Source organism: Ascaphus truei, chromosome 20, assembly GCF_040206685.1.
Source record: "Ascaphus truei isolate aAscTru1 chromosome 20, aAscTru1.hap1, whole genome shotgun sequence".
In the NCBI taxonomy this organism is placed as follows: domain Eukaryota; kingdom Metazoa; phylum Chordata; class Amphibia; order Anura; family Ascaphidae; genus Ascaphus; species Ascaphus truei.
In genome coordinates, this window is record NC_134502.1 from 23,911,131 (window position 1) to 23,933,503 (window position 22,373).

Below are 22,373 nucleotides of genomic sequence, written 5' to 3' on the forward strand. Positions count from 1 at the left end.
TTATATACACACCCAGGACTGTGTGAGCCTGTCCATATACACACACACACACACACACACACACACACAGGACTGTGTCAGCCTGTCCCTGATATATCTGCAGTCAGGTCACCCTACATTATGTATACACCCAGGACCGTTGAGCCTGTCCCTGATAATCTGTATTGTATGTATTGTGTGTCGTCAGCAGACATTGGCTCTGACCTGTGTATAAATGCAGGGTGTGTGCAGAAAGGGATTCCATCTCGTGTACACAAATAACACACAGAGAAGCTTCTAACCCCAGAAACTCGCAATATAATTGCACTTCGGTGGCATGTGTGCAAATTGTATATATTTTGTAACTCTTTATTTAGATTTCAGGTTCATGTTCTGTGTGTGTGTGTGTGTGTGTGTGTGTGTGTGTGTGTGTACCTGTATATGTCTGTGTCACACCCTATGGTGACTAGGGACAGACTCCATGTCCAATAGCTCCCTCCTGTCTGTGTCACTGTGTCACCCTGCGGGGGGAGGGACAGACTCCATGTCCCATAGCTCCCTCCTGTCTGTGTCACTTTGTCACCCTGTGGGGGGAGGGACAGACTCCATGTCCCATAGCTCCCTCCTGTCTGTGTCACTGTGTCACCCTGTGGGGGGAGGGACAGACTCCATGTCCCATAGCTCCCTCCTGTCTGTGTCACTGTGTCACCCTGCGGGGGGAGGGACAGACTCCGTGTCCCATAGCTCCCTCCTGTCTGTGTCACTGTGTCACCCTGCGGGGGGAGGGACAGACTCCGTGTCCCATAGCTCCCTCCTGTCTGTGTCACTGTGTCACCCTGCGGGGGGAGGGACAGACTCCATGTCCCATAGCTCCCTCCTGTCTGTGTCACTGTGTCACCCTGCGGTGGGAGGGACAGACTCCATGTCCCATAGCTCCCTCCTGTCTGTGTCACTGTGTCACCCTGCGGGGGGAGGGACAGACTCCATGTCCCATAGCTCCCTCCTGTCTGTGTCACTGTGTCACCCTGCGGGGGGAGGGACAGACTCCGTGTCCCATAGCTCCCTCCTGTCTGTGTCACTGTGTCACCCTGCGGGGGGAGGGACAGACTCCATGTCCCATAGCTCCCTCCTGCCTGTGTCACTGTGGGAAGCCTTAGTTGGCTGTACACACAGTACTGTATAATTTTGGCCGGATGCGGTAGGATTCCTGGTGCCTTCTCAGTCGCGCTGGGTCTTGTCTCATTGTCGCTGACTTGGAATCTCCGCTCTATAATACACACAAATGTCCAGGTTCTGAGGCCAAAATAAGTGACCCTGCGTCCTGGCGGTGCGTGCACAGCGCTTGACTGAGGGGGAGGCTGGCACTGCCGCTGCCCGCGCTGTACCTGTGCTGTGTATACATGGCATGGTGTAGTAGTGTGTGTGTGAGGGGGAGGCTGGCACTGCCGCTGCCCGCGCTGTACCTGTGCTGTGTATACATGGCATGGTGTAGTAGTGTGTGTGAGAGGGGGAGGCTGGCACTGCCGCTGCCCGCTCTGTACCTGTGCTGTGTATACATGGCATGGTGTAGTAGTGTGTGTGAGGGGGAGGCTGGCACTGCCGCTGCCCGCGCTGTACCTGTGCTGTGTATACATGGCATGGTGTAGTAGTGTGTGTGAGGGGGAGGCTGGCACTGCCGCTGCCCACGCTGTACCTGTGCTGTGTATACATGGCATGGTGTAGTAGTGTGTGTGTGAGGGGGAGGCTGGCACTACCGCTGCCCGCACTGTACCTGTGCTGTGTATATATGGCATGGTGTAGTAGTGTGTGTGAGGGGGAGGCTGGCACTGCCGCTGCCCGCGCTGTACCTGTGCTGTGTATACATGGCATGGTGTAGTAGTGTGTGTGAGGGGGAGGCTGGCACTGCCGCTGCCCGCACTGTACCTGTGCTGTGTATATATGGCATGGTGTAGTAGTGTGTGTGAGGGGGAGGCTGGCACTGCCGCTGCCCGCGCTGTACCTGTGCTGTACCTGTGCTGTGTATACATGGCATGGTGTAGTAGTGTGTGTGAGGGGGAGGCTGGCACTACCGCTGCCCGCACTGTACCTGTGCTGTGTATACATGGCATGGTGTAGTAGTGTGTGTGAGGGGGGGGGAGGCTGGCACTGTCGCTACCTGTGCTGTGTATACATGTCATGGTGTAGTAGTGTGTGTGAGGGGGAGGCTGGCACTGCCGCTGCCCACGCTGTACCTGTGCTGTGTATACATGGCATGGTGTAGTAGTGTGTGTGAGGGGGAGGCTGGCACTGCCGCTGCCCGCGCTGTACCTGTGCTGTGTATACATGGCATGGTGTAGTAGTGTGTGTGAGGGGGAGGCTGACACTGCCGCTGCCCGCGCTGTACCTGTGCTGTGTATACATGGCATGGTGTAGTAGTGTGTGTGAGGGGGAGGCTGGCACTGCCGCTGCCCGCGCTGTACCTGTGCTGTGTATACATGGCATGGTGTAGTAGTATGTGAGGGGGGAGGCAGGCACTGCCGCTGCCCGCGCTGTACCTGTGCTGTGTATACATGGCATGGTGTAGTAGTGTGTGAGGGGAGGCTGGCACTGCCGCTGCCCACGCTGTACCTGTGCTGTGTATACATGGCATGGTGTAGTAGTGTGTGTGAGGGGAGGCTGGCACTGCCGCTGCCCATGCTGTACCTGTGCTGTGTATACATGGCATGGTGTAGTAGTGTGTGAGGGGGGAGGCTGGCACTGCCGCTGCCCACACTGTACCTGTGCTGTGTATACATGGCATGGTGTAGTAGTGTGTGTGAGGGGGAGGCTGGCACTGCCGCTGCCCGCGCTGTACCTGTGCTGTGTATACATGGCATGGTGTAGTAGTGTGTGTGTGAGGGGGAGGCTGGCACTGCCGCTGCCCGCGCTGTACCTGTGCTGTGTATACATGGCATGGTGTAGTAATGTGTGAGGGGGAGGCTGGCACTGCCGCTGCCCGCGCTGTACCTGTGCTGTGTATACATGGCATGGTGTAGTAGTGTGTGTGAGGGGGAGGCTGGCACTGCCGCTGCCCGCGCTGTACCTGTGCTGTGTATACATGGCATGGTGTAGTAATGTGTGAGGGGGAGGCTGGCACTACTGCTGCCTGCGCTGTACCGTGTGTGTGTGTGTGTGTGTGTAGCCTGGCACTGCTTGTATGCTATTATATTATTTAAACTGACCTTTTTATCTCTGTTTTAGGGGAACCAAGAAAATTTGACCCAAATTTCAAAGGTCCCATCCATAACAGGTAAGACTCTTATTAACTCACTTTGGTCCTACATGGGACTGACCCTTTAATTCATTACAACGCCCGTCCTGCATCTCATTAGCACAGACGTAACCTCACGTTATTGTACCATAATATTGTTATCGTCCAATAGCATGTTGTTAAGTATATCTTAGTGTTACTCCCATCCAGTCCCAGAAATAGGAGAGGAGAGGGAAATAACGCTATGTTAGTTATATCATACCTAACTGTGGGGTTACTCCCATCCAGACCCCGAAATAGGAGAGGGAAATAACGCTATGTTAGTTATATCATACCTAACTGTGGGGTTACTCCCATCCAGACCCCGAAATAGGAGAGGGAAATAACGCTATGTTAGTTATATAATACCTAACTGTGGGGTTACTCCCACCCAGACCCCGAAATAGGAGAGGGAAATAACGCTATGTTAGTTATATTATACATAACTGTGGGGTTACTCCCATCCAGACCCCGAAATAGGAGAGGGAAATAACGCTATGTGAGTTATATCATACCTAACTGTGGGGTTACTCCCATCCAGACCCCGAAATAGGAGAGGGAAATAACGCTATGTTAGTTATATCACACCTAACTGTGGGGTTACTCCCATCCAGACCCCGAAATAGGAGAGGGAAATAACGCTATGTTCGTTATATCATACCTAACTGTGGGGTTACTCCCATCCAGACCCCGAAATAGGAGAGGGAAATAACGCTATGTTAGTTATATCATACCTAACTGTGGGGTTACTCCCATCCAGACCCCGAAATAGGAGAGGGAAATAACGCTATGTTAGTTATATCATACCTAACTGTGGGGTTACTCCCATCCAGACCCCGAAATAGGAGGGGGAAATAACGCTATGTTAGTTATATCATACCTAACTGTGGGGTTACTCCCATCCAGACCCCGAAATAGGAGAGGGAAATAACGCTATGTTAGTTATATCATACCTAACTGTGGGGTTACACCCACCCAGACCCCGAAATAAGAGAGGGAAATAACTCTATGTTAGTTATATCATACCTAACTGTGGGGTTACTCCCATCCAGACCTCGAAATAGGAGAGGGAAATAATGCTATGTTTGTTATATCATACCTAACTGTGGGGTTACTCCCATCCAGACCCCGAAATAGGAGAGGGAAATAACGCTATGTTAGTTATATCATACCTAACTGTGGGGTTACTCCCATCCAGACCCCGAAATAGGAGAGGGAAATAACGCTATGTTGGTTATATCATACCTAACATTAAAGCAGTAATTCAGGGTGTGGATGTAAGTTACTATACTAAGTATCTAACTTGGAGAGCTCACGTGCTTACCTTAGAACGGAGTGCTACGATTTATGCATGCACCTGATACTGTGTGATTACCACTTGCTACTGTGTAGGTTTTTGCTACTGTGTAGGTTTTTGCTACTGTGTAGGTTTTTGCTACTGTGTAGGTTTTTGCTACTGTGTAGGTTTTTACACGTGAAGTTTTATTGCTCTAAGAACTCGCTACCTGACTGTCACTGATTCTAAGGCCCGGGCCATAGAGGGGGGGAGCTGTGCTGAGGCGAGCGGACGCTGAGGCGAGCCTGCAGAAGCTGGGCGATTTCATGCCCATACAGGCGAGCCAGCGTCCGCGATCGGAGGTGGGGGGAGACTGTAGGGAGGCGGGGCAGTGACGTCGCTGGGCCAATCGCCCGCGACGCACTGACGCCGACGTCACGGCGCCGACGTCACGGCGCCGTGACGTTGACGCAGCCCCACTCTCATTGGAGGGTTTCAGCCGACAGCGCGCTGAAAAACAGCTTGGCGCTCGGCTGAAACCTCCAACTCCTCCGCACGCCTGCGGACGCTCGCGCGAGCCCCCTCTCAAGGCATCCTCATTGAGGATGCAGGGGCTCAGCGCGGAGCGTCCGCACGCCTCAGCACGGCCTGTCCATCTATGGACACGGCCTAAGTGACACTGTCTATTCAGGAAGCAAGAGATATGATCTCACTTTGCTGTAGCATAATATAAATTAATTTTGAGTCTATTGGCTATTGGGCTGAGTCCACAGAGACGGCGCGCGGAGGCTGAGGGAAAGCGGGTGCTTTCCATGACCTTAGTACGCGCGTCCACCGGGGGCGTGTCTATGGGCGGGCCAGTGACGTCACGGAGCTGGTTTGCCCTCATTGGGCGAACTGCTCACGTGACCGGCCCCTCCGCTCCCCTCAGCAAAACTTAAGTTGAGCTGTCGCCTCCGCACGCCTCCTAAAGCTGCCCTCATAAAGGGTGCTGGGGGGGTAAGTCCGCTGCCTCAGCGCGGGTCAGCGGCTAGGCTCCAGTCACGCGTCTCTATGATAACTCGGCGTCAAATGACGGCCGTTGCCATAGAGACGTGATGTCAAATGACGCCGCGCTTCACGTGACGTCACATGACCCCAGCAGCGTCATTTGACGCAACGTTAGAGGCGAGGGGGGGGGAGCACGACCGAGGAAGAGAAGGTAGGGGGGGGCGCAGCGCAGGGAGTTCTAGGGTATCACATGGAGTTTGCTTTTAAGATAAGATCATTTGGGGGTGGGGGTGGGGCGGGGGGGGGGGGTATTCCTGGCTGCCCTTTACAACTAGAAGTCACTGAAGTCCCAAAAAATAAATGGCTTCATTTAACTCCACTCAATAACCACCATTTCAGTGCAGGCGGATCTTCATCTTGTAACCCTGATGAAGGTCCGACCTGGAGCGAAACGCGTTGGCCATTACGCCTGGTTCAATCAAGCCATTTTACTTTTGCCACTTCAGTGGGCTTCTGAGGCATCTCTGCTTTGATACTCGTGGTCGTTTTTTGGCTGTCGGCGACCCCGCGAGGCACCTGCTGGTAACCCTCTTCATTTTTGCGTATTTTGGTAATGGGGCTCCCAACGCTTAGCTGATTTTTATTCTCTGCCACCGGCATACCGTAATAATGATTTTATATATACATATTTTATTTTCTAATCAGATATATAAATGAATAATTAAAGATGTAGATTACAAGGAGTAACGCATGCACTGAGGGGGGTCTCAAGAAGCAGGGGGTCTCCGGAGCTCAACCTCCTCCATTAATTTCAGCTCCGGTGACCCCCCTCCCCGCCCCCCCTGATTCTCGATATTCACACCTCCCGTAGGGGGCGCCGGTATTTCTCTCTCTGCAAAGTTTTTACAGCTCCTACGTCACGGGTGACATCACGGCTTCCTATTGGTCAGCAGGGTGCGGGAGCTTTGCAACGCTGCTAGTACGTGACCCCTGCTAGCCGGAGCAGCTACCGGTGCCCCCCCCCCACCATACGGAGAGGTCTGTATTTCCAGAAGCAGGGGGTCCCCGGAGCTGATAGTAACAGGGTTCTGCTTCAGAGACCCCCCTGCTTCAATCCTATGTTAAAAATGAAAATAAATAACTAAAATGCCCGCTTGGAATGCTTTTATAATATGATCAATGTGAAGGACGACAGCAGTTTCTGCATGGTAACAATAGGCTATTATTATTATTATTATTTATTATTTATTATTGTTATTATTTATTATTTTTATTTATTATTTTTATTTATTATTATTATTTTTATTATTATTTTTATTATTATTTATTATTTTTATTATTATTATTTATTATTTATTATTATTATTATTTTTATTAATTATTATTTTTATTATTATGTAATAATGCGCAATTCCTCTCTTTTTGAAGGGGCTGCACGGATATCCTATGCTGTATCCTTATAGTACTGGCAATCGTAGCGTATGTGGCGGTGGGCATTGTGGGTAAGTAGCTGTGGAAATATTTTTTGGCCCCGCAGGAAACTGAAAGCCACCAAACCACAAAAATAATTTCAATTTGAGGTGCAAGGGGCCTGACAACCCCCCCCCAAATATCTTTATATAAATGTCGCCCCTGCATCCAAATCATTTTTGCTGGCCCCTCTATAAAATGGCCGCCATTGTGAATTTGCTTATACACGCCTTGCTGTGTTGGAATCCGTTGTAGCGTCCAACCTACATTTTTGTCCCGGGCTTTTAACGACAGCTGTATATTCGTCTTCAAAAAACAAGTTTTCTGAGTTGTAAGATTTTATATTGACTTTTTTGTGTTGAAAGGTACAGCTCAACCCCGTTATAGCGCGATCCGTCACAACGCGGATCCGCTTATAGCGCGATGTGAGCGTGGCTCCCATGCTTTTCGTATTTATTATTTATTGTACAACGCATACAATTGCACATTATTTCTAACGCGATCCGCTTATAACGCGACGTGATTCTTTGGACCCCAAGCACAGCGTTTATAAGGGGGTTGAGCGGTAATGACAAACCGCCATAAAACGTGCGTCCTGTGTATGAAGGCTTTGTATGTGCGCTGCCTAATTTGTCGCGTGACATTACTTTTGGCGCCCCGCGTCGTGTTGCATACTCTATTTGATACAATAGTAAATGAAATTGAGTTGTGTATATAATTAGTATTGTTAAATATAAGTGATCAGTGTTATATTCTGTATAGTAGCCGTACTGTGTGACTAATAACACGCGTTGTTACCTATGTAATGAAACGCCCCGCCATGCTGCGCCTCGCACATTTCCGGGCTGATACACCGCAGCTTCATCCTGCGCTGACGCTAATAACAGACTTTTTCGGGGTGACGCGAGTGGAATTGGCGGGCGAGGCTGGCGCACATGTAATAGATTGGGTGCCGGGCATAAACCTTATTCTTTATAAGCGCGTCGCCATTTACATCCATACTCCCAGCGGCCGCCATTTCTGTGCGCCAAAACGCGCTGGGAAACGCAGCTGGAGAAATATCCGGTTAGGCCAGAGGCGGACATTTAAAATGAGATTTCCCTGCGCCATTTTTGAGTCAAAAAATGCCGTTTGCGTCCCTTGGTACTCAGGCCCACAGATGTTTTTTGGGTGAGCGCTTTCACTGTTTTGCCATCTCCAATTACCCCATAATAATAACGCTGTTGATCTCACCGTGTCTGTAGCGGTGTACATCGAATTTCTGAGTCAAATAAAATATTACCGACACTGGGGTTCGAACTCAGGTCTCCCGTGTCGAAGACGGTGTTCTTACCGCTACGCCATCTTGTCGTGCTTTTCCCCCTCTCACAGCCTGGACCTATGGAGACCCCCGTAAGGTGATATACCCCACTGACAGCAAGGGCCAGTTCTGCGGACAGGTCGGGACCCCCAACGAGTAAGTGTCAGGCCCGCTAGCGTTGAAGCGTGTGGCGCGGGTTCGGTTCCACCGGCAGTCACGCGTGTGCGCCCGCTAATCCCCGAACTCTTCCCCTCTGCAGGCATAAACCTTTCCTGTTCTACTTCAACATCATGAAATGCGCCAGCCCCCTCGTCCTGCTCGAATTCCAGTGTCCGACTACACAGGTAGGTCTCTATTGTGTGTCTTTTGTGTGTGTGTGTGTGTGTGTGTGTGTATATTTAACACAGGAGGTGCTGAAATGCTGTGTAATACGGCAGGAATAAGTTGAAAGGGGGTCCATGTTACAATGGACAAGAAGCCAAAAGTGACGCACTGTGAGCGCTCATTTGCATGTCGTTTCCCAGAATCCCTTGCTGCAGTGTATGCTACGGCCCCAGTCCTCCCTGCTGCACGCGCGCCTGGTGACATGGCGGCGCGTGCAGAGACTACAGCTACGATCGGCAGTCGGGAGGTGGGGGCGGGGCCATGACGGGGCATATCCGCCCTGCCATTGGCTGCGCGCCGACCACGTGACCGGGGCACGGGAAGACAGCATTCTTGTCGTCCCGGCTAGCGTACGCGTCACGGTGCTTTGCCCGTCCACACATCACTGGGGCCTGCCTATAGAGGGCTGTGCTGTGCTGCGCGTACGCCGTAGCGTGCGCCGCCGGGACCACCGGTGACTCGGCCTAAGAGGTAATGGGGAAAGGCCGGGCTGCAGGCCCGTCTCAGAACGTGCTCATGAGTGGGATTTCACAGCTGTGCCCCGTATGTCGGAGGTTTTTTTTTTTTTTACTCACCCTAACTTACTTTGTGTCTGGTTGTAGCTTCACACTACTTAGGCCCAGAATGTGGCAATAGCTGTCTGTGAAGTAGGGTTACTGGCTCTGCACATCTGTAACCCCAGGCTGTGCTGAAAAAGCTGTGTAATGCGGCCGGCGTACGCTTATAGGGGTTCCGTGTTACAATGGACAAGTGGCTAAAAGTGACGCACTGCGAGTGCTTATTTGCATGTCATTACCCAGACTCCTTTGCTGCAGGGCAGCATTGTATGGGTTAAAGACCTGCCTGAGATGTGAATGTGCTCACAGGGCGATTTTTGTATTTTTGTCGAGGACCTAATGACCCTGTACCCTCTCCGAGGAGTGGTTGGCGCCCCCTCCGGGCTCTCAAAGGTTTCAACGCCTATCAGGGTGACGGACGCTTGGATTACTCAGACTGTACAAAATGTGGACGTACAAATTACCCAAGTTGGTAAGAGAACGCCGTACATCAAACCCACGGGCAGGAACACAAGTTGTTGGCTTCCATCATCTGGAAAGAGGCTTACTATACTCCGAGGGTCCGTGTCGCCAACAAATGGTCTCCATGATTCTTAATATCAGAAAGCATGGAAAGATTGGTCAGGAGTAAACCCCTTTCAGTCTTAAACAAGATGAGAGTTCTTGTCTCCAACCTGAAGAAGGTCTGCTTGTGCCCCGGAACGTTGTACACTTGGTCTGGTTTCACCACTAAATGGTCTTGAGTTTACCTTTTTTATAATGTATGTGTGCGTCTAACCTCCTTTTTTTTTTTTTTTCTATTCGAACGCTCATAAACCAACTGATATGGACCGAGTTGTCACAGTGAATAATTCCAGCGCCGTGTCCAATAATATTAAAGAAACAAAAGACCATGGCATCTGTTGTCTACAGATAACCAACTGGAGGACCCTTTTCTTTAAGAGGCAACCTAATGGCTGGACGCAACATTTAGAGACCACCTGGTGAAAGCAGACCAAGTATTGTCTACGGATAACCAACTGGAGGACCCTTTTCTGCAAGTGACAACCAGTGGTATGACGCAACATTTTAGAGACCTACTGTTGAAAGCCGACCCAGTGGGCAAATCTGGAAAGAAAATGACATTTCTACCACCAGCCAAATCAGGAGACGTGAGGTGTCACGGACGGGTCCACATGCAATGTGTTGATTCCAGGCTACAGGGTCTACTCGCCCACATTCTGGTACAAAGAATACAAACGCGAACAAAGGTTTTAAGTGTACCTTGACTGCAATAGTTTATTTAATTCAATGCCCAGGTGGTCTTTGCTATGTTGGCACGAACGCATGACCGTTGACGCGAAGGATGACTATACACGGGTGGTCCATAAGAGTGGCGGTTTCTCAGGCCAACCAGTGGGAAAGCACTTTTTTTGAAGCCAAACACCGCCGGCTGAACAAGTCACGTATCTACTAGAAGGTGGCAATTTTGTCCAGATGTTTGGTACGGAGGGAACGCTACTGAATCTAAAGGATTGAAAATTTTATTCTATTCCCGTTTTCTGTACCAGGTAACAGCATGGATTACAGAGTAAATATAGCTACGTTGATGTTACATAGTAGATGAGGTTGAAAAAAGACGTGCGTCCATCAAGTTCAACCTATGCTAAATTTAGATGACAGATACTTATCCTATATTTGTGGTTGCTGTATTTTTATCCAGAGGAAGGCAAACAGAAAACCTCAGTGACACATCATCCAATGATATCTCATAAGGGGGAAAATAAATTCCTTCCTGACTCCAAATATTGGCAATCAGGTTACTCCCAGGATCAACATCCTTCCCATGTTTACTTATTTGGTATATCCCTGTATACCTTTCCTTTCTAAAAAGATGTCCAACTTTTTTTTTTAACAATTCTATTGTGTCTGCCATCCCAGTCTCCATGGGTAATGAATTCCACATTTTAACTGTAACATTAAAGAACCCTTTCCTTTGTTGCTGGAGAAATCTCCTTTCCTCCAACCTTAAGGGATGACCCTGTGTCCTTTGTACTGCCCGTGGGAGGAATAATTCTTTTGAAAGCTCCTTATACTGTCCTCGAATATATTCGTATATAGTTATCATATCCTCTGTCACGTACCACACCCTGCGAGCACGTGAGCTGCTTGCGGGACAAGGGTTAATACACTCGCTCGCAAGCGCTCCCACTTTTCACGTTCACAGAAGTCCCTCAAATGGACAATATCTCCTCCACAGGACAAGGGTGGATACACCACCCGCAAGCGCCCCACCCTTCACCTTCGCAACGGTCCCTCCAATGAGTAATATCTCCCCTAACTCCGTCCCAATATACCACCGTCACGAATAGCACGTGACTTAGATATGCAAGCAGGGTTAATACAAACGGCTACTCTAGCCAACTCGCCGTTCTCCTCTGCAAGGTACCTCCAATGAGTTAATATTAACCCCTTACTCAATTGCAATCATACCTATACACTGCCACCACCCGGGAAATGCAAATAAGATGTAAAATTAATATTTGCCAGGGTCCCAGGTCCCTGTTTATTATAGAAAAACTATGCGCTTTAACACACACACATCCGTTGTAGCAAAATGTGTCCGAAAATGTAAATACTCTCCCCAGAGCGTGCAACAGTTCATTCAGAGCCCAAAGCATTACTTATTAAATGTTATAATAGATATAAAAATACTGTGCTTAGATTACATAAAAAAGTATTACAAGAACATACAGTTACAATAAATGCAGGACATGTTTCTCAAAATAAAAAGGATATAACCTAAAAGAAAACGTATACATCGTCACATGTCATGTTTTCCCCCCAGAGAGGTCACTGGTGTAGGAGAGGAGATTCGCGCGCCTGGTCCAAACACACCTGTTGAAATCTGATTTGTATTTATTTCTTTTCCCTATAATCTTTGCCCAGATTTCAAGGACAATTTCCCCCATCGCAACCACATAAAACCAGCTCCCGTCGTAGATCAGCTGAGAGATTGGCAGTTCTGTGACAGAGTAAAAAAAAACACAAATGACGTTTAAACTCCTTTTCCATATCTAAAATGTATTCATAACTTTCCTTAACTTACACGCACGTGAACCTCATCAGTACGTTCAGGCGTTCATGGCGGATGCGGCAAGACTAAATATGACCATTTTAATTCTAAATGTAAGCAATGATGATCTGTCCCTTATTACAGCTCAACCCCGTTATAGCGCGATCCGTTACAACGCGGATCCGCATATAGCGCGATGTGAGCGTGGCTCCCAATTTTCGTATTTACGAATACTTTACAACACGATTATTGGCGTCTTAAATACTTTATTGTACAATGCATACAATTGTACGTTATTTCTAACGCGATCCGCTTATAGCGCGATGTGATTCTTTGGACCCCAAGCACAGCGTTATAAGGGGGGTTGAGCTATATTTCTTAAATATACAGCGTGTGATGTCAGAACGTGCCCCTCGGTGACACGATTACAGATTATGCCCTTATTATGCCGAGGGGATGACATCACAGGATATTCTCATTTGTGTTTTTTTTTTATAAAGTCCTTCAACGAGGGCATAATTGGCGCGTCACCTGTCTCTGGAATGTACCAGCAATCGCTCACAAACATTTAGCTTCCTTTGAAACCAACAGACCAGTATCTGTTCAATGTTTCCGACCCCCCCCATCCCCCCTCCCTAAATTCCACATGCATCGCTTTTAGTGGGCTATCCGTCTGTGACAGGCCCACCCAAATAAGTCTGGTTTGAAGCTCAGCACCCACCCATGACAAGCCTGGACCTGTCATAACACAATATATGGTATTTTTAAACCCAAGTTGTACTTCTCTCTTTTTTTTTTTAACCCCTGAAGCCCCAGAAGGATTAAAATACCTAATATCTCATGACATTATCATGACGCCCTCTTAGACGCCTCTTTTCTAATGTAAATAATTCTAATTTAGCTAGCCTCTCCTCATAAATCAGACTATCCACCCTCCCACCCCCCCCCCCCCCCTTTATTAATTTGGTGGCTCTTCTCTGCACTTTTTCCAGTTCCATAATGTATTTTTTTTTATGGAGGGGCGCACAACGCTATATACAGAAAACGCTGGACTGTAAGATCGAGCGCGAATGGGATGATGTCAAGTGTTTGGACGTCACAATTTCGGCGACCGCCAGAGGGCGTGACATCACTGAATCCGCCCAGAGAATGGACAGCAGTGACGGAGACGGGGACACCGACTATCGCTGTAAGATAAACCGCCGTACACGGAATATCGTAATGGCTTTCCACCAGGACTGCCAGAAGATACACGTTGACCAAGCCCCCCCCTCCCCCGGTAGGACGACTTGGGAACCTAAAACGTCAAAGGACCATCCGGCACAGCAAGAGGATAGATGGTTACCACGTTGGATTTTCACCATGACCGGATTGAGTGAGCCTCTGGCCCATCAAGGTTCGGGGATGACCAGTGGGGACGTCAATCGTCATAAGGGTGCCCTTCCGCACATATTGGGCAGTACGAGGTGGGCAGTGCTGCTTACAGGACAAGATCGTGTATCTACAGTTGTTGGGTCGAGTCAGGTTTCTGCGCCCTGGAAAATGTGTTGATTTTGTGTCACGCTCTGTTGGTTGTGGATGTGGCTGTTTTGTGCTACAGTTGCGTCACTGGACTGACGGACAAGATTTTTTTTCCACGTAGTTTGTGAGTTGGGGGGCTGCTTGCGTGGGGGTGGGGAGGGAGCGGAGACAATTGTCCTGGGACTTCTCTGACTCTTTATTTCCCCCCGCCCCCCTAGGCACACCTAGTCCTCCCCCTCCCCCAACCAACAAGCCATCACCCAATGTGATACACACACACACTATGCACGTGTATGATGAATAGTGTTGTAAATATACACAGAACTGACACAAGTTTGTAATTGCCTTTATTGTTGTTTAATATAGTTTATAGTGTATTTTATTTTATTTACTATATTTAATTATACATTGATTACATAAGTAACATGAATATACATACTGTACTTTCATAAATACACACAATATATCCAGGAGTGCCCTCTGCTGGCTGCCCTGCTGTATCACATCTCTCCAAGTATTATCATTGCAGACAGGCGAGTGATACAGATAGGAGGGAGCTATGGGACATGGAGTCTGTCCCTCCCCCTGCAGGGTGACACAGTGATACCGACAGGAGGGAGCTATGGGACATGGAGTCTGTCCCTCCCCCCGCAGGGTGACACAGACAGGAAGGAGCTATGGGACATGGAGTCTGTCCCTCCCCCCGCAGGGTGACACAGTGACACAGACAGGAGGGAGCTATGGGACATGGAGTCTGTCCCTCCCCCCGCAGGGTGACACAGTGACACAGACAGGAGGGAGCTATGGGACATGGAGTCTGTCCCTCCCACTGCAGGGTGACACAGTGACACAGACAGGAGGGAGCTATGGGACATGGAGTCTGTCCCTCCCCCGCAGGGTGACACAGTGACACAGACAGGAGGGAGCTATGGGACATGGAGTCTGTCCCTCCCCCCGCAGGGTGACACAGTGACACAGACAGGAGGGAGCTATGGGACATGGAGTCTGTCCCTCCCCCCGCAGGGTGACACAGTGACACAGACAGGAGGGAGCTATGGGACATGGAGTCTGTCCCTCCCCCCGCAGGGTGACACAGTGACACAGACAGGAGGGAGCTATGGGACATGGAGTCTGTCCCTCCCCCGCAGGGTGACACAGTGACACAGACAGGAGGGAGCTATGGGACACGGAGTCTGTCCCTCCCCCCGCAGGGTGACACAGTGACACAGACAGGAGGGAGCTATGGGACATGGAGTCTGTCCCTCCCCCCGCAGGGTGACACAGTGACACAGACAGGAGGGAGCTATGGGACACGGAGTCTGTCCCTCCCCCCGCAGGGTGACACAGACAGGAGGGAGCTATGGGACACGGAGTATGTCCCTCCCCCCGCAGGGTGACACAGTGACAGACAGGAGGGAGCTATGGGACATGGAGTCTGTCCCTCCCCCTGCAGGGTGACACAGTGATACCGACAGGAGGGAGCTATGGGACATGGAGTCTGTCCCTCCCCCCGCAGGGTGACACAGACAGGAGGGAGCTATGGGACATGGAGTCTGTCCCTCCCCCCGCAGTGTGACACAGTGACACAGACAGGAGGGAGCTATGGGACATGGAGTCTGTCCCTCCCCCCGCAGGGTGACACAGTGACACAGACAGGAGGGAGCTATGGGACATGGAGTCTGTCCCTCCCCCCGCAGGATGACACAGTGACACAGACAGGAGGGAGCTATGGGACATGGAGTCTGTCCCTCCCCCGCAGGGTGACACAGTGACACAGACAGGAGGGAGCTATGGGACACGGAGTCTGTCCCTCCCCCGCAGGGTGACACAGTGACACAGACAGGAGGGAGCTATGGGACACGGAGTCTGTCCCTCCCCCCGCAGGGTGACACAGTGACACAGACAGGAGGGAGCTATGGGACATGGAGTCTGTCCCTCCCCCCGCAGGGTGACACAGTGACACAGACAGGAGGGAGCTATGGGACACGGAGTCTGTCCCTCCCCCCGCAGGGTGACACAGTGACACAGACAGGAGGGAGCTATGGGAAATGGAGTCTGTCCCTCCCCCCGCAGGGTGACACAGACAGGAAGGAGCTATGGGACATGGAGTCTGTCCCTCCCCCCGCAGGGTGACACAGTGACACAGACAGGAGGGAGCTATGGGACACGGAGTCTGTCCCTCCCCCCGCAGGGTGACACAGTGACACAGACAGGAGGGAGCTATGGGACATGGAGTCTGTCCCTCCCCCCGCAGGGTGACGCAGTGACACAGGCAGGAGGGAGCTATGGGACATGGAGTCTGTCCCTCCCCCCGCAGGGTGACACAGTGACACAGACAGGAGGGAGCTATGGGACACGGAGTCTGTCCCTTCCCCCGCAGGGTGACACAGTGACACAGACGGGAGGGTGCTATGGGACATGGAGTCTGTCCCTCCCCCGCAGGGTGACACAGTGACACAGACAGGAGGGAGCTATGGGACACGGAGTCTGTCCCTCCCCCCGCAGGGTGACACAGTGACACAGACAGGAGGGAGCTATGGGACATGGAGTCTGTCCCTCCCCCCGCAGGGTGACACAGTGACACAGACAGGAGGGAGCTATGGGACACGGAGTCTGTCCCTCCCCCCGCAGGGTGACACAGACAGGAGGGAGCTATGGGACACGGAGTATGTCCCTCCCCCCGCAGGGTGACACAGTGACAGACAGGAGGGAGCTATGGGACATGGAGTCTGTCCCTCCCCCTGCAGGGTGACACAGTGATACCGACAGGAGGGAGCTATGGGACATGGAGTCTGTCCCTCCCCCCGCAGGGTGACACAGTGACACAGACAGGAGGGAGCTATGGGACATGGAGTCTGTCCCTCCCCCCGCAGGGTGACACAGTGACACAGACAGGAGGGAGCTATGGGACATGGAGTCTGTCCCTCCCCCCGCAGGATGACACAGTGACACAGACAGGAGGGAGCTATGGGACATGGAGTCTGTCCCTCCCCCGCAGGGTGACACAGTGACACAGACAGGAGGGAGCTATGGGACACGGAGTCTGTCCCTCCCCCGCAGGGTGACACAGTGACACAGACAGGAGGGAGCTATGGGACACGGAGTCTGTCCCTCCCCCCGCAGGGTGACACAGTGACACAGACAGGAGGGAGCTATGGGACATGGAGTCTGTCCCTCCCCCCGCAGGGTGACACAGTGACACAGACAGGAGGGAGCTATGGGACACGGAGTCTGTCCCTCCCCCCGCAGGGTGACACAGTGACACAGACAGGAGGGAGCTATGGGACATGGAGTCTGTCCCTCCCCCCGCAGGGTGACACAGTGACACAGACAGGAGGGAGCTATGGGACATGGAGTCTGTCCCTCCCCCCACACGGTGACACAGGCAGGAGGGAGCTATGGGACATGGAGTCTGTCCCTCCCCACCGCAGGGTGACATAGGGAGGTGACGTATGTCCTAGGGACCTGAAACACTGCTAATTGGATGCTGTAATATTTAACTCTTTCAGACCTGCGTGGAGAAGTGCCCGGACAGATTTCTCACCTATCTAAGTGTCGCCACCACCCAGGAAAACTTCAATTATTACAAACAGTTTTGCAGAGAAGGATTCAATAACTTTTCTAAGGTAAATCACATCCTGGAATTGTATAGAGGTACTCAGCATCATTATACAGTGCGGCGTGTTCATTATCGGTGTATAGATATACTCATCATCATTATACAGCGCAGCGTGTTCATTATCAGTGTATAGAGATACTCAGCATCATTATACAGCGCGGCGTGTTCATTATCAGCGTATAGAGATACTCAGCATCATTATACAGTGTGGCGTGTTCATTATCGGTGTATAGAGATACTCTGCATCATTATACAGCGTGGCGTGTTCATTATCGGTGTATAGAGATACTCTGCATCATTATACAGCGCGGCGTGTTCATTATCAGTGTATAGATACTCTGCATCATTATACAGCGCAGCGCGTTCATTATCAGTGTATAGAGATACTCAGCATCATTATACAGCGTGGTGTGTTCATTATCAGTGTATAGAGATACTCAGCATCATTATACAGCGCAGCGTGTTCATTATCGGTGGATAAATATTCTGCATCATTATACAGCGCGGCGTGTTCATTATCAGTGTATAGATACTCTGCATCATTATACAGCGCAGCGCGTTCATTATCAGTGTATAGAGATACTCAGCATCATTATACAGCGTGGTGTGTTCATTATCAGTGTATAGAGATACTCAGCATCATTATACAGCGCAGCGTGTTCATTATCGGTGGATAAATATTCTGCATCATTATACAGCGCGGCGTGTTCATTATCGGTGTATAGATATACTCATCATCATTATACAGCGCAGCGTGTTCATTATCAGTGTATAGAGATACTCAGCATCATTATACAGCGCGGCGTGTTCATTATCAGCGTATAGAGATACTCAGCATCATTATACAGTGTGGCGTGTTCATTATCGGTGTATAGAGATACTCTGCATCATTATACAGCGTGGCGTGTTCATTATCGGTGTATAGAGATACTCTGCATCATTATACAGCGCGGCGTGTTCATTATCAGTGTATAGATACTCTGCATCATTATACAGCGCAGCGCGTTCATTATCAGTGTATAGAGATACTCAGCATCATTATACAGCGTGGTGTGTTCATTATCAGTGTATAGAGATACTCAGCATCATTATACAGCGCAGCGTGTTCATTATCGGTGGATAAATATTCTGCATCATTATACAGCGCGGCGTGTTCATTATCAGTGTATAGATACTCTGCATCATTATACAGCGCAGCGCGTTCATTATCAGTGTATAGAGATACTCAGCATCATTATACAGCGTGGTGTGTTCATTATCAGTGTATAGAGATACTCAGCATCATTATACAGCGCAGCGTGTTCATTATCGGTGGATAAATATTCTGCATCATTATACATCTTGGTTTTTATTACAGAGTCCAGTGGAAGTGCTGAGAGACAGAGACTGTCCAGCTATGATTACACCAAGCAAACCATGTGAGTACTTAATGGGATAAAGAAAGGGGGGGTGGAGGTTTAATGTCTCTTGTCTGTGTCACTGTCATCCTGCATGGGGAGGGACAGACTCCATGTCCCATAGCTCTCTCCTGTCTGTGTCACTGTGTCACCCTGCGGGGGGAGGGACAGACTCCACGTCCCATAGCTCCCTCCTGTCTGTGTCACTGTGTCACCCTGCGGGGGGAGGGACAGACTCCGTGTCCCATAGCTCCATCCTGTCTGTGTCACCCTGTGGGGGGAGGGACAGACTCCATGTCCCATAGCTCCCTCCTGTCTGTGTCACCCTGTGGTGGGACGGACAGACTCCATGTCCCATAGCTCCCTCCTGTCTGTGTCACTGTGTAACCCTGCGGGGGGGAGGGACAGACTCCATGTCCCATAGCTCCCTCCTGTCTGTGTCACTGTGTCACCCTGTGGGGGGAGGGACAGACCCCATGTCCCATAGCTCCCTCCTGTCTGTGTCACTGTGTCACCCTGCGGTGGGAGGGACAGACTCCATGTCCCATAGCTCCCTCCTGTCTGTGTCACCCTGCGGTGGGAGGGACAGACTCCATGTCCCATAGCTCCCTCCTGTCTGTGTTACTGTGTCACCCTGCGGGGGGGGAGGGACAGACTCCATGTCCCATAGCTCCCTCCTGTCTGTGTCACTGTGTCACCCTGCGGGGGGAGGGACAGACTCCATGTCCCATAGCTCCCTCCTGTCTGTGTCACTGTGTCACCCTGCGGGGGGAGGGACAGACTCCTTGTCCCATAGCTCCCTCCTGTCTGTGTCACTGTGTCACCCTGCGGGGGGAGGGACAGACTCCATGTCCCATAGCTCCCTCCTGTCTGTGTCACTGTGTCACCCTGCGGGGGGAGGGACAGACTCCATGTCCCATAGCTCCCTCCTGTCTGTGTCACTGTGTCACCCTGCGGGGGGAGGGACAGACTCCATGTCCCATAGCTCCCTCCTGTCTGTGTCACTGTGTCACCCTGCGGGGGGAGGGACAGACCCCATGTCCCATAGCTCCCTCCTGTCTGTGTCACTGTGTCACCCTGCGGGGGGAGGGACAGACTCTGTGTCCCATAGCTCCCTCCTGTCTGTGTCACTGTGTCACCCTGCGGGGGGAGGGACAGACTCCACGTCCCATAGCTCCCTCCTGTCTGTGTCACTGTGTCACCCTGCGGGGGGAGGGACAGACTCTGTGTCCCATAGCTCCCTCCTGTCTGTGTCACTGTGTCCCTCATGAATTGTGACATATTTCTATGTCTGGGTTTCCCAGTTACGAGGCGCTGCTTCCCAGCCATTAATGCCACGAAGGGCGTCATTACGGTTGGCAACGTAACTACGTTCGATGACGGACGAGGTGACAAAAATCGCAATGTGACTGACCTCGTTGAAGGAGCCAAGTGAGTAGCAACTTCCTGTCTGCTATTTCAGCCCATTTAATGTTCGCTGATGACTTCCTGTTTGTGAGCCAACTTCCTGTCAACTACTTTGAACCGCTTGCCTTACATTTTACAAGGCCGGTTCTTCCTAGGGGCAAAGTGTACTAACTGCAGTGACAGGGTTAAGGGGTCAGTCTCTCCTAGGGGCAAAGTGTACTAATGGCAGTGACATGTTTAAGGGGTCAGTCCCTCCTAGGGGCAAAGTGTACTAACTGCAGTGACAGGGTTAAGGGGTCAGTCTCTCCTAGGGGCAAAGTGTACTAATGGCAGTGACATGATTAAGGGGTCAGTCCCTCCTAGGGGCAAAGTGTACTAACTGCAGTGACAGGGTTAAGGGGTCAGTCTCTCCTAGGGGCAAAGTGTACTAATGGCAGTGACATGATTAAGGGGTCAGTCTCTCCTAGGGGCAAAGTGTACTAATGGCAGTGACATGTTTAAGGGGTCAGTATCTCCTAGGGGCAAAGTGTACTAATGGCAGTGACATGATTAAGGGGTCAGTATCTCCTAGGGGCAAAGTGTACTAATGGCAGTGACATGATTAAGGGGTCAGTCCCTCCTAGGGGCAAAGTGTACTAATGGCAGTGACATGGTTAAGGGGTCAGTCCCTCCTAGGGGCAAAGTGTACTAATGGCAGTGACATGTTTAAGGGGACTGTGCCTGAAAAATGTCTCTGTAACGCGCTACGTAAAAATCTAGCAGCGCTATACAAGAACAAATTATTAGAATTAGTATTATTATTATTATTATTATTATTATTAATCCCTCTTTAGTCTTTACCCAAATCTTAAAAAAAAAACAATGAGTATTTTCAAATCATTATTTAAAGTCAGTTTGTAAGAGTTTGTAAAGTTTGTCTGTGTCCAAGAGTTTGCGCAGGCAAAGCCCCCCCCCCCTTCCTTCCTTCCCTTTCTCCCCTCGTCTTTGTCCCGCTGATAAGGGCGGGGCAAGTGTAAGCAAGACACTTGATTGAAAACCACTCCCCCCCCCCCATCCGTCGGGTCTTAAGGCAATTTGTAACTAATTACCGGTCAAACAAAAGCAGTGAAATCTTTGCTTTTAGCGCGGTTAGGTTAGTTGAAGGAACTCAAATAAATGTTCCCCCAAAAAATAAATAAAAATATTTTTTTTTTGGTGTGGGGGGATTTGACCTGTAAACATGTCCCTGTCATTGGGATAACTCTCTCTCTTTAAAAAAAAATAGCTTTATGATTCAACTGTGTCCCCCCACATCATCTCTCTCTCCGTGTCCTTCTCCCTGCCACGTCCTCTCTCTTGTGTCCTTTTTCCCTGTCGCTGTCCTCTCTCTCTCCGTGTCCTTCTCCCTGCCACGTCCTCTCTCTTGTGTCCTTAACCCGGCCGCTGTCCTCTCTCTCTCCGTGTCCTTCTCCCTCCCCCATCCTCTCTCTTGTGTCCTTAACCCGGCCGCTGTCCTCTCTCTCTCCGTGTCCTTCTCCCTCCCCCATCCTCTCTCTTGTGTCCTTAACCCGGCCGCTTCGTCTCGCTCTGTGTCATTTTCCCGGCCAACGGCATCTCTCTCCGTGTCCTTTTCCCGGCCGCCCCGTCATCTCTCTCCGTGTCCTTTTCCCGGCCGCCCCGTCATCTCTCTCCGTGTCCTTTTCCCGGCCGCCACGTCATCTCTCTCCGTGTCCTTTTCCCGGCCGCCGCCACGTCATCTCTCTCCGTGTCCTTTTCCTGGCCGCCGCCCCGTCATCTCTCTCCGTGTCCTTTTCCCGGCCGCCCCGTCATCTCTCTCCGTGTCCTTTTCCCGGCCGCCACGTCATCTCTCTCCGTGTCCTTTTCCCGGCCGCCACGTCATCTCTCTCCGTGTCCTTTTCCCGGCCGCCACGTCATCTCTCTCCGTGTCCTTTTCCCGGCCGCCACGTCATCTCTCTCCGTGTCCTTTTCCCGGCCGCCCCGTCATCTCTCTCCGTGTCCTTTTCCCGGCCGCCGTCATCTCTCTCCGTGTCCTTTTCCCGGCCGCCCCGTCATCTCTCTCCGTGTCCTTTTCCCGGCCGCCGTCATCTCTCTCCGTGTCCTTTTCCCGGCCGCCCCGTCACCTCTCTCCGTGTCCTTTTCCCGGCCGCCCC

General features: G+C 51.0%; 1 protein-coding gene across 4 annotated transcripts in view; it reads left to right on the forward strand.

Moving 5' to 3' along the window:
* The window catches only part of SLC44A2 (solute carrier family 44 member 2 (CTL2 blood group)), a 62,697-nt gene that overhangs the window by 10,806 nt on the left and 29,518 nt on the right, over positions 1 to 22,373 (forward strand). For all 4 annotated transcript variants that reach the window (XM_075577452.1, XM_075577454.1, XM_075577455.1 and 1 more), the window contains exons 2-8: positions 3,199 to 3,247; positions 6,942 to 7,015; positions 8,355 to 8,439; positions 8,543 to 8,627; positions 17,310 to 17,426; positions 18,777 to 18,837; positions 20,121 to 20,247. In XM_075577452.1, coding sequence (XP_075433567.1) covers positions 3,199 to 3,247; positions 6,942 to 7,015; positions 8,355 to 8,439; positions 8,543 to 8,627; positions 17,310 to 17,426; positions 18,777 to 18,837; positions 20,121 to 20,247 — 598 coding nt within the window. The remainder of the gene's footprint in view (positions 1 to 3,198; positions 3,248 to 6,941; positions 7,016 to 8,354; positions 8,440 to 8,542; positions 8,628 to 17,309; positions 17,427 to 18,776; positions 18,838 to 20,120; positions 20,248 to 22,373) is intronic.